Source organism: Drosophila navojoa, chromosome 5 (genome assembly GCF_054131105.1).
Source record: "Drosophila navojoa isolate 15081-1374.11 chromosome 5, UAZ_NAV_1.0, whole genome shotgun sequence".
Classification (NCBI taxonomy): Eukaryota; Metazoa; Arthropoda; class Insecta; order Diptera; family Drosophilidae; genus Drosophila; species Drosophila navojoa.
Window position 1 is genome coordinate 23019772 of NC_142893.1, and position 12425 is coordinate 23032196.

The window sequence follows — 12425 nt, forward strand, 5'->3', positions numbered from 1 at the left end:
CCAAATGCGCCCACGCAGCAAACGCAACAAAATGCACAACTGTCGACGCTTGGCAACACTGTCGACTTTTTACAACACTACTGGACGACAGCGTCAATTTCATCAAGTCTTAACTGTATGCTAAACGCCTCCTATAAGTGATCAACAGTTATCTCTCAAAACAAAGACTTCCAAACTAAAACTCAGCCTAACCTCAATTCTTGCTGTAGAACTGTATCTAAATACAAATAATCTTTGCCTAATCGCGCATTATAACTAAAAACTATATCTATGAATATTTGGGTAAGCACTAAATATAATTATATTTACATATTTTGTACATTAAGTTAGCTAATTATAATGTTTTTTACAATGTACTTGGATAGTACTTATCCTCTGACTTGAAAGTATTATTCCCTACTGATTGATTGATTATTGGGCTAATTGACTGACTGACTGATAGGCAATAGGTATGATTCTCAATCAATTTGACTAATTCACTTGTAATTAATGGTTAATTTAGACATTACTAATACAATGACTGGTTTGAAGTAAAAAGAGAAGAGTAGAGAAAGTAAGGAGAAAGAGAAACAAAGAAATATAAGTGGAATAAGGCGAAAAATAATAATTAAAGGGAACAAATAGAGATCGAACGAGAAGAAAAAGATATTGATAAGAAAATAAAAGAAAACAGAAGAATGGCGGTGACGAGAAATTAATAAAAATCGAAGTCGTGTAATCGAAAGAGAAGAAACAGAAAAGACAATGAAAGATAGGAAACCCCAAATTCAAAGGAGAGAAACGAGAAAAGAAGAGTGAGATAGTAATGATAGATGATTGCTCACAGGTCCATTTCAATGTGAAAGAAAGAGGATAAATATATCATTTGGATACTTGAACTATCCTGCCACGCAAAGTTTTGGCATACATCATATATGTACATCTATTTACAAATTATTTAAAATATTTAATAAAATATTTAATACATATATTTTATTTATTTTTAAAATCATTTTTTCTGTCTTTCTTCTTCATCGTTGTGCTCTTCTCATTTGCAGCAACAAAAAATCCTAAAACGTTCAGCGGACGATGTTGACAATGGCCCCGACAACTTTGAACCGCCGCACAAGTTTCCCAATAACAACAACAACAACAATAACAACAGCAGCAATAATAACAACAATAATAGCAGCAGCAACAACAACAATAACAACAACAGCAGCAGCTCTGGCGGCGTCGGCGGCGGCGGCTCAGAGAATCTAACGAAATTCTCTGTGGAAATCGTCCAGCAGCTGGAGTTCACCACCTCGGCGGCCAATTCGCAGCCGCAGCAGATTAGCACGAATGTCACAGTGAAGGCGCTGACCAACACCTCTGTCAAGAGCGAACCTGGTGTCGACCAGCAACAGCAGCAGCAGCAGCAGCAACAACATCAGCAACATCAACAACATCAGCAGCATCAGCAGCAGCAACATCAGCAGCAGCAGCAACAACATCATCAGCAACAGCAGCAGCAACAAGGCGGCGGTCTGGGTGGCCTTGGAAATAATGGGCGTGGCGGCGGGGGTCCTGGCGGCGGCGGCGCCGGCATGCCCACAGGACCCGGCGGCGTCGGAATGGTGCCCAACATGATGTCTGCCCAGCAGAAATCCGCCCTGGGCAACTTGGCCAATCTGGTCGAGTGCAAGCGAGAGCCGGACCACGATTTTCCCGACTTGGGCTCGTTGGACAAGGATGGCGCGAATGGACAGTTTCCGGGCTTTCCGGAGCTGCTGGGCGATGACAACTCCGAGAACAATGACACCTTCAAGGATCTCATCAACAATCTGCAGGACTTCAATCCCAGTTTCCTCGACGGCTTTGAGGAGAAGCAGCTGCTCGATATCAAAACGGAAGATGGCATCAAAGTGGAGCCGCCCAACGCGCAGGATCTGATCAACAGCTTGAACGTGAAGAGCGAGTCGGGCTTGGGTCATGGCTTTGGCGGCTTCGGTGTTGGACTAGGTCTCGACCCGCAGTCGATGAAAATGCGACCAGGCGTTGGATTCCCCAATGGCAACAACAATGCCGGCAACAACAACCCCGCTGCTGGCGGCAACACCGGGCCGGGCGGACTCATGTCGGAGCACTCGCTCGCGGCGCAGACGCTCAAGCAGATGGCCGAGCAGCATCAGCACAAGAGCGCAATGGGCGGCATGGCCGGCTTTCCACGCCCACCTCACAATATGCAGCAGCAGCAACAGCAACAACAACAGCAGCAACAGCAGCAGCCGCAGCAGCAGCATGGCCAGATGCGCTACAACGACTATGGCGGTGGCTTTACCAATGACTTTTCGATGGGTCCCAATCCTGGGCAGCAGCAACAGCAGCAGCCGCAGCAACAGCAGCCGCAGCAGCAGCAGCACTTGCCGCCACAGTTCCATCAGAAGGGGCCGGGAGGCGGCGTCAATGTGCAGCAGAACTTTTTGGATATCAAGCAGGAGCTCTTCTATTCCTCACAAAACGATTTCGATCTCAAGCGGCTGCAGCAGCAGCAGGCAATGCAGCAGCAACAGCAGCAGCACCATGCACAGCAGCAACAGCAACAACATCCCAATGGTCCCAAAATGGGCGTACCCATGGGCGGAGCGGGCAACTTTGCCAAGCAGCAGCAGCAGCAACAGGTGCCGACGCCGCAGCAGCAGCAACAGTTGCAGCAGCAACAGCAACAATACTCGCCATTCAGCAATCAAAACGCCAACGCCAACTTCCTCAACTGCCCGCCTCGCGGCGGCCCCCAAGGCAATCAGGCGCCGCCGCAGCAGCAGCAGCAACAACAACAGCAGCAGCCGCCGCCACGCGGCCCGCAGTCCAATGCCAATGCTGGTAATGCAGGCAATGCAACGCAACAGCAACAGCAACAACAACAACAACAGCAGCAGCAGCAGGCCACAACAACAACGCTGCAAATGAAGCAAACGCAGCAGTTGCACATCAGCCAACAAGGCGGCGGCTCGCACGGCATCCAGGTGAGTGTAATCCAAATACACAGACATATATACAAACATATTTACATATGAACACCCCACCTGCTTAGCCAGCAATATATAGCTACTTAATACCTTTGACACGCATGTAAATTTCCCATGCATATTTAAGTTAACAGCGTAACGAAGTCAACAGCTTTGACGAGCAGGCAAGAAAAAAAACGAAAATGAAATCCCAGCAGCGACGCCAACGTCGACTGCGCTGCCCTCGCGCCAAGTGTAAAGTTTCGAGCATAAGCACTCACTCAATTGACATACAAAAAGTCAGTGGAGCTAGACGCCCGCCAGCCACTCAGCTTTCGGGGGTTGCTTTGGCTCCGTGTGCGAATCGCACTCAAGTTTCACTCACAAATACACTCACTCGCTCTCACTCACTGACTCTCGCGCTCTCAGCGTGTGGGCCACGCTGGTGCATAGCCCTCCCTTAAGCTGTTTAAGTTTATCTCTGTCCATTAATTTTACCACACATCTGTTCATAAAATTGTCAGTCGAGCTGGCGTTCGGCTTCAGTTTGTTGCTCGTGTCCCGTCGGGCAGCAGCAGCAGCAGCGGCAGCGGCAGCACCGTTAGCCGGATCTGCGCCAGCGCTTGAGCAAGGGCTGCAGCCATGTGCGCCATTTTCATTACGTGCTAACAGTGAAAATAAAACATTAATAGTTCTGCTTTCTGCTTGCTGCTGCTGCTGCTGCTGTTGCTCCATTTCTGCTGTTGCTGGCCAGCAAAAAGATGATAGAGTAGTTGTTGGTCAGCTCGTCCTTTCGTTGACTTTGCTCCGTCCGCCAGCCCCGCCGCTCCAGCCCACGCAGACTCTCATTTCCGTTGGCAATTGGCCCTGCAGGCGTGCCAAATTGTAGTTAATCGCTTTGAATACCTGTGCCGCACTCCTCTATGAATAAAATATGTAATTACTGATACACAATCTTTATGATTGCGTACTCACAGCGAAGCATAGGTACTTGGGCGATTCATTTAATGGGTACACTCAGGTATTCACTTGAAGTGTACCATATTCATACTCATTGATTAGCGTCCAACTAAATTCCATATTAGAATATATTCTGTTGGAATATATCCTGGTGGAATATATCCACTTGGTTACTTGTGAATGCTATGAATCATTGTTTATTCAGAATTTATTCAAAGTGAATGTACTCTATCCAATTAGTAGTTTGTGAGTACTATGAATTTGTGAATACATAATGTGAATATTGTGGAAGTATTTTTCAGCTCTGACATTTATCATTTGTATTTTTTAAGTATTTACAAATGCACTCATAAGTGTAATCAAATCATTTTCTCGCTTATACCCATTATTCACTTTGGACATATATTAGATGTATTTACTTAAACTATTTATAAATTCACTCACTCGATTTAGTCTGTTTCTGGCTTACTTATGAATTTCTTTAATTTTGAGTATTTGACCTGCATCCATGAATGTATTCACATTTAATTATTATATATTCCCGATTTTTTTCCATCTGTATATTGGCTGAATGAATACAACAATTACTTTTGTTGCACTCATGAATGTATTCACGTGTTCATACCAATATTAATTGAAATTAATGCTATATCATTCACATTATTTGACTTATATTTGCATTCGGTTAGCTTAGTGAATACTTGTATTCACTATTAACTTTGCTTTATTCTCCTGCCATGCACAGTTTGCCTTTCGTCAGTGATTCAATCCACTTAGGTTTAACTTTTCAAAGATATGTAGCCGCAACCGCAAGCCGTATTCAAATCGTCTAATGTTATTCACACGGCTTTATTCACAAGTATCTTAATGCATATTTCCAACAGTGCAAACATCTTTTGTGTGCACTTTATGCAGGACCTCATTTTTCGGACTGACTATGCCACTCTCTCGCCCTTCTCTTCGTCCAGTCACTCTCCTGCCTCTCTCGTTCTCTCGCTCTCACGTACTCTTCCTCTTTTTCGAGAGTCTCATTACAGCAGCTCTTCACTCAAATGATATTCTTATATTCAGCCATGGCACATGCCCTACCTAACCCATATTCATTATCCGTTCCAAATTGTTTTCCTGTTATTTCATAGCACAGCTACAACAACAGTAGCAGCAACAACAACAACAACAACAACAACAACATTTCATTTACAAAATGAAAGTGCAAAACTTTTTAAGTTAAGTTTCATGTCGCTGAGTAGTTTTCATCAGAAAAGAGCCAAAAAAAAACCAAAAAAAAAAAAAAAAAACGAGGAGCGAACAACTCGTTGGGTGCTCAAATTGTTGTTGCTGATGTTATAGTAGTTGTTGTTGTTGCTTTTGGCTTTGCCATTGCGAAAGGACACGGTTGAAATTTCCGTTCTGCGCTTTGGCCAGTCCAAGGCACAGGATTCGAGTCTCTGGTCCAAGCTCAAGTTTTCCCATGAATTTTGTTCATGCATTACGAAGCTCACTGAACTAGTCCCCCCTCGGCTTCACATCCACCCATCCTCCGGCCAGCACCCCCTGCATGCACATAGAAATAGTTGTGCAAGTGGAGAGCCAAGCGAAGCAGATTGGCAAAAACTTGTTGACGATTGAGATTGAAATTTGGTTTAGTTGAAGACCTGGACCCTCTGGACAACCCCAAGCCCAAATTGTAGAGCTGCTGCTGTGCATTAGCGTCCAGCTGAGTCGGATGAGGGGGTATTGTGAAACCCCTCCCATTGACTTGAGGGAAAGGCTGCGTCTTATCTTCTGGTCGAATGAAAGGCTCAAGTCAACACGTATACACACTTGGGTCTAACGATATATTTGCATAGGACTCATTAAGAGCCCACGAATGGCCCCGGGCAACCCCCGAAAAACAAAGCACTTCGACAGGGTAGCAGGATTCACAATAAGAAGAGCCCAGAATGAATAAAAAAAAAAAAAAAAAAAACACACACACTCGAGTGCAAGAAATGAACACGCAGCGTGTAAAATGTAAAATGTACAATAAATATTACAACAAAGAGTGGCAAAGCCAACCACAGCAGCGAAGAGTGATAGAAAGAGGACGAGAAATACACAGACTGAGTGAGAGAGAATAAGAGGGAGAGAGACAATAAAAAATAGCTCACAAATGAAATGAAAATAAATCTAGGTGGTAAATATTTGCCTAACGAGCTTTTCAGAGGTCCAAGCGCACAGCCGAGAGAAAGGGATGAGCAGAGGCTGAGCGAGCGAGAGGCAGAGATACGAAGAGCGGAAAGGGTGCAAGTGCATAATAATGGCCAAAGAAATCTTAAATCATATGCAAAGAAAGCAGAATGAATAAATGTAATTTGAATAACTGGCTCAAAACAGAATATTTGATGTCCCTCCATTGATATGCCGACTTTTCAATTATTTATGGCAGCGTCTGACGCGTCTAACACTTGCCGAACTTTTGGTGTAAGTTGCAAATATTCGCTCGTTAGCTTTTAGCTAAGCCAGACTTACGTTTTCATATTTTTTGGAATTTGAAAATAGATGAAATAACGAAGGAATTATGAATTGTATAATTTATAAATTGAAATATGATATGAACTGTTTGTCAGACTCTTTAAGTACTAGTTCGCTCTATCTCTCTCTCTCTCTCTCTCTCTCTCTCTCTCTCTCTCTCTCTCTCTCAGTCACTCTCTCATACTTTCATGTCGTCTACTTCTCAACTACAATCAAATAGTTTGATGTTGTCCAGTTGAATTGTTTGTGTACTTAGGCATTTTAATACTCTACCAAGTATTATTTCAAATATAGTAGACAAGTCTCATGTTTCTATTAAAAAAAATATTGCTATTCTAAAATAGAATAACTTTTTTATTTACAATAATTATTAATTTTAAATACAATCTGTAGCCCTAATAAAAAATTATATATGCTTATCTGTGAAAATAATATAAAAGTGTAGATAGGATAGAACTCTTATGATGAAATATGTGTGTTCTGTAGGGCACAACAGCTTCGACTCTGCTCAGTCAATATGCTCTAACTGGCTAAGCGTCTGACTCTCTGCCTCTGCTCCCTCACCCATTCGCTCTGCTAACAACTCGACGGCGCAGTTGGCGTCGATGTTAACGAAGCCACACGATGGCAACGACTGCGACAGCGATGTTGGCGTCGGTTTGGTGTTGGTGTTGGTGTTGGTGTTGTTGTCTTTGGCGTTGGGTCGTCGTGTAAAAGTTCAATGAATTCAGAATGTTCACATTTGCATGTCCTGCATTAACTCGTTAAAATGCCAGCTACAAACGGAACCCCAACAAAACACCAAAAGCACAACAACAACAACAACATCAACTAGCAAAAAGAATTTGTATAAAATACAAATAATGCAGGACTTTATGTACATATACATATATAGACTATTCGGGCATAAGAACAACATGAAAATGTTCGGGCGCACAAAAGTATGCAACGGAAATGTGCGAAACGTGAAAATGTGCGGAAATTATATTTTTGAAGGGGTGCAGCTGTGCGGTAGGTGGGGCCGTGTGGGAATGGGGCTTACGCGCGGTCGGGTCGGGGTCGGGGGAGTGTTTAAAAGAGTGCCTGATTTTTACGACACTCGCCGCAGTCGACTTAATGAAGTTGCGATTCGAGAGCTTCCTCGCCCGAAGACAACAAAATGGCAAATGGCAAATGGGGAAACGGCGAGATGGCAAAAGGAAAATGGCCCTTATAATGCCTTGCTGTGCTGTATCATCGGGGGCAATAAATAATTTATAACCATATAACGTAACAGATCTAAAGACCAAAAAAAAAAAAAAAAAAAGTAAACAAAAGAAAAGCAACAGCAACAACGAAATGTCCAACTCAAGAATTGAGCACAAAAGCCCCGCAAAACGAGTCAAAATGAATTGAGTCCAAGCAGAGACGAGACGAGACGGGGCGCGAGGCGACGCGACGAGAAAGTCGAATCGAGATTCGTTTGCGCCGGCGCCAAGGCAGGAAGACGAAGTGGGTACAACGGCGACACAGCTGACCTGACTAGGCACATACTCTATAAAAAGGCAAAGATATGATATGAAGAAACAGAATTTTAGAGTTAGAAACAAAATTAATGAAAGGGATATCGAAAAGGTTGGCTTGATTAAAATTAGGTACATATATAGAAAAGTGATATCATATATACCCCATTGTTGCCTGCCTGCTGTGCGAGGTATTGGAATGCTTTGGCTGTCTTTCAGCTGGCTTTTCGACTGGGCGGGCGGCTGCTTGTCGGGAGCTGTCGGGCTGCCAGCTAGGGCCGAAGCCTTACAGGAAAACATTCGAATCGTTTAACAAACTCGTGACATAATTCGTTTGTTATGTCGTTGAGTGGTGGCAACAGGCCGCCCTTACCTTTGCTGCCTGCTGCCCTCCCCCTGCCCATCCCTCTTATTTGCCCGCTTGCCGTCTGTCCAGCGAAGCGATTTGAGTCGCGGATTATTGTAAAGTTATGCAAAGGTATCTGTCTTTAGTCTTAATGGAGCTCAATGCCTCACAATTGATTGGGGCGGCGGCTAATCCGAAACTTTGGCACTAATTTGTTGTTGGAGCATCACCTGAAATATTTATGGCTGAAAGTTTAACAACAAATTACGAACTGGAGCAGCAAGAGCAACAAACAGCAGCAGCAGCAGCAACAGCAGCAGCAGTCGCTCCGGCTTGCCATAAAATCTATGCCAGGGTTGCCATCGCCATGTTGCATTCATAATTCAAAGCGGCTGGCAGGCCAAACGGCATGGGGCACGCGCTAGTTGCTTTTGTGTGTACAGGGGGCTGGGGCTGGGGTGGGGTTACCCGCACTTCGGCACATCCTATCAAACGATGAGCCGCAAGGACCTCTGCCAGTTTCGCATTTTGTTTTAGGCCAGCATTACACAACGCATTTGATGCTCTCAAAGGTCACATTATTTACCTTTTATATTCCCATTCGCCTGGTAGGGGCCGCTAACTGTAACAGTAACGGTAACTGTAATGGTAACGGTAGCTGGCTTAGGTTTAGAGGGAACGCCAAGTTACATGATGGGGTTTTCCTCCTACCTTACTTTATTTTTCTTTTTTATTTATTTATATATATATATATATATATTTTTTTTTTTTTTTGCGCAACGCAACATTTGCTAAAATTTGTTTTCTTTTTGTTTGGTTACTTTTGCTGTTGCTGCTGCTGCGGCTGCTTCGTCTTTGACTTTTCATTTTTATACTGAGTCACGAGGTGAAAAGGCTATATTGGTTGGGTCACAAAAATTCAATTCAGATATGTTAAATCTAGAACATACAATTGTAGATAGTTTATTAAATATTAACATGTTTTGAGTATAAAAATGGCAAATGTTTAGTTACTATTGTATATCTATTATATTAACTAAAATGTGGGTATAGTTATATCGTAGGCACATCATAAAAGCCAATATTTTGTACCTTTTGGAACTGCTCGTAAGACTGGGCAAAATATGTATACACGAATATATTCTCGGTGCGTGATCCGATATCTCTCTCATAGTTACCAGCTCGACCCACATTTCTACTTGCATTGCAACACGCGGCGAGTATTGAGCAGTCGGTTGCACTCAGCTGCAACGTTGTTCTTACTTATTCCTCTTCGTTTTGGCTAGAAGTTTCGTAATATTTTCATCAGCTCGCGCTGCGTTTCAATCAATTTAGCAGGGTTGATGCGCTGCAATCGCTGCCCGAGGGGCACATTGAGTAGCAAAATAAGAGCGGATGCGGTGAGGCGAGGATGGACGGGCCAGATTAAGCAATGAAGCTTGAAATATGATGCGCGAAATTATTTGATTTCGTCGCAAGCCAAGAGATTGAGCTATACGTACACAAACCCTTCTCTGAAGTCTTTCTTCTATAAAAAATTTATTTTGTATATTATGTGTATATATTGCATAATATATATCATCATGTATTTAGTTTTATTATGCTGTAACACATAAAATCAACTATTTTTCGATATTCACTTTGCATTTGATTTCCCTATTTCGTTATATTTCCCTATTCTGCCTGAAAAATGATTTTTACCTTGTCAAAAGTTAGTTTCTTCCTTTGTTTTGCCAACTGCAGCCTTCAACTGGACAGTGGACAGCCACTTCGACTTTCTAGCTTAACTCTCATATATACACATACATACATATATATGTATAAATATACACTTATATATATTTAATAGAGCAAGGGGCAACTGGTTGAGTTTGCTTCATTCGTTGGTGCGTGGCATAAAATTTAATATTTGCGCGTGTGCTTAACCCCTAGTTGGCCCCTGTTTTGCCGCATTTATCTATCGGGCGAATGTATGTGTATGTGCATGTGTGTGCGTGTGCGTGTGCGTGTGCTTGTCTGTATGTGTGTTGTGATTATTATGCCATGTAATCTGCTTCATATAACAACGCAGCGACAACGAGGATGTTGAGCGTAAAGCGTGGCAAGTGGCAAGTACTTTTCATACTTTCACCTTCGCCAGGTGGCAGGCACTGCGTGCCCCTTGGGGCATTATCCATACATATTCATCGCGCCACACTTACGCACGCACACATCCATATACATGTATATACTATGCATATACATACATTTATATCCATATATAAATATTTCAGTTTTTAATCTATTTTAATGGATATTATTTGAAAATGTAGCAACTTCTTGGCGAGCGAGCTGCTCAGGTTTTACATTTAACTTTCTATAATTTCTTGTCGCCATTTCGCCCTCTCTCCATCTCTCTTCCTCTCTCTCTCTCTCTCTCTTTTTATTTGGTTCTCTGCCTGGCTTAATTTTTCTAATCTCGCTGCGAGCAGACAAATCGACGCGACGGACGCGCAAAGGTATGCAACACTTTTTGCAGCTCCTCGAGCTCAACTTCCTCCGAGTGGACGCGTCTGTGCGTGTGTGTGTGTGTAGTTGTTGTACTTCTGTATGTGTGTGTGTGTGCGTATTCGCTCTGCAAACAGCTCACGTCGCATATTTATAGGCTGCCAGGCATAAAAAGCGATTTCAGCTCGAGCTTTCGAGCCGTTTGCCAAAAGATTTACAAAATGTTTTGCTAGCTTCTGTTTTTTGTCTCTTTCTCTCTTTCTTTCTCTGCATTCGTGTGTGAGCAAGACTTTATATTCCGAGTTTTATTTATTCTTTATCAGTTTATGTTACAGTCGAATTAAGATCAAAAGCCCCGCGCTAAAAAGAACTTCTTCGTATTAATGGAATGTACTTTAATTCAAATAAAAACTCTTTAATACTTTTAGAAGAGTTTAAGCCAAAACGTTAAAAAATGTATTCCAGTTCTTGAAGAATTTTATATTAACAGAATACAGCTATAAATGCATAGGTCAAATCGAACCATTTCTATCTGCCTTACTTTGCTTCTTCTTGATCCATGATCAGAGTATTTAACAGTCTAGAACAACTAAGTGACTGTTGATGTTTCACTGTCTGTACCCAGTTCGGACTTATTTGTAAGTTACAGTCGCATTTGTTTAGGCACAAAGTTTCTTATCAACGGCTGCAGTTGAATATTCAAATTAGTTTTTATTTATTTTTGGCCCCAAACCAAAAGAGCAAAGAGCCAAACAGATAAAGAGGCAGAGGAATAGAGAGATAGATAGAGAGTGAGAGAGAGAGAAGGAGTTATCGAAAAGTGTTTGCACAATTTGTTTAAATTTCATGCCACTCCAGACAGAAATTCATGTAAAATGTCTAGGTAAGCGAGTGTGTGTGCGTGTGAGTGTGTGTGTGTGTGTAAAGCATGCAAATAATAAAAATCGTTTCATTTTATGCAACTGTCAAAGGCAGGCACTCGCCAGACAAACGAACGGGTTGAGTCACGGTCAAGTGCACATTTTAACACAGAGAGATTCATTCATTCAGAGCGAGAGAGAGGGAGAAGAGAGAGATGAGAGAGACTTAGTTAAAGATTTAGAGAGAGTGGGCAAAAACAAACACCCCATACACACAGACCATTTGAAATTCCATTAAAATTTGTTGCCTGTTGTCACAGAATTTTACACTTACAAGCCAAATGAAATAACGAAACATTAAAGGGCGCAATTTAATGGCCATATTGCGTATACGCAACGTGTCAGAGCAGCAAAACGGCAAAACTCATTTCGTGAACAGAACGCACAATCTGTTGCTCTGTGTAGTTGCTCATAAATATGTCTGACCTGGCCACACTCTACACCCTACACTGGCCGTGCCCCCAGCCCCTAGCCCACAATTTTGCCTAACAGTCACTTAATCAAATTAATAACTTTTTCAACAACAATCGGGGCGTTTAGGTGTGAGTCTCAGCCTCTCGCTCTCGCTCTGTCCCTCTCTCTCTCTCTCTCTCTTTCTGGCTGAGCAGTGGTCAAGCAGTTGCCTGTTTTATTGCCTCCCTCGACAATCCGACTCCCCGCATTATAATCACGCACAAAACTTTAGCTCAACTATAGAGATTATGTTAAAGAAATTATCTCAAAAGAG

General features: G+C 42.7%; 1 protein-coding gene across 4 annotated transcripts in view; it reads left to right on the forward strand.

Moving 5' to 3' along the window:
• The window catches only part of mam (neurogenic protein mastermind), a 97469-nt gene that overhangs the window by 68839 nt on the left and 16205 nt on the right, over positions 1-12425 (forward strand). For 3 of the 4 annotated variants that reach the window (XM_018104174.3, XM_018104175.3, XM_089261418.1), the window contains one exon: positions 1038-2987. In XM_018104174.3, coding sequence (XP_017959663.1) covers positions 1038-2987 — 1950 coding nt within the window. Of the gene's footprint in view, positions 1-119; positions 283-1037; positions 2988-12425 lie in introns of those variants that run through there. The other variant, XM_018104178.3, reaches the window with a different exon arrangement.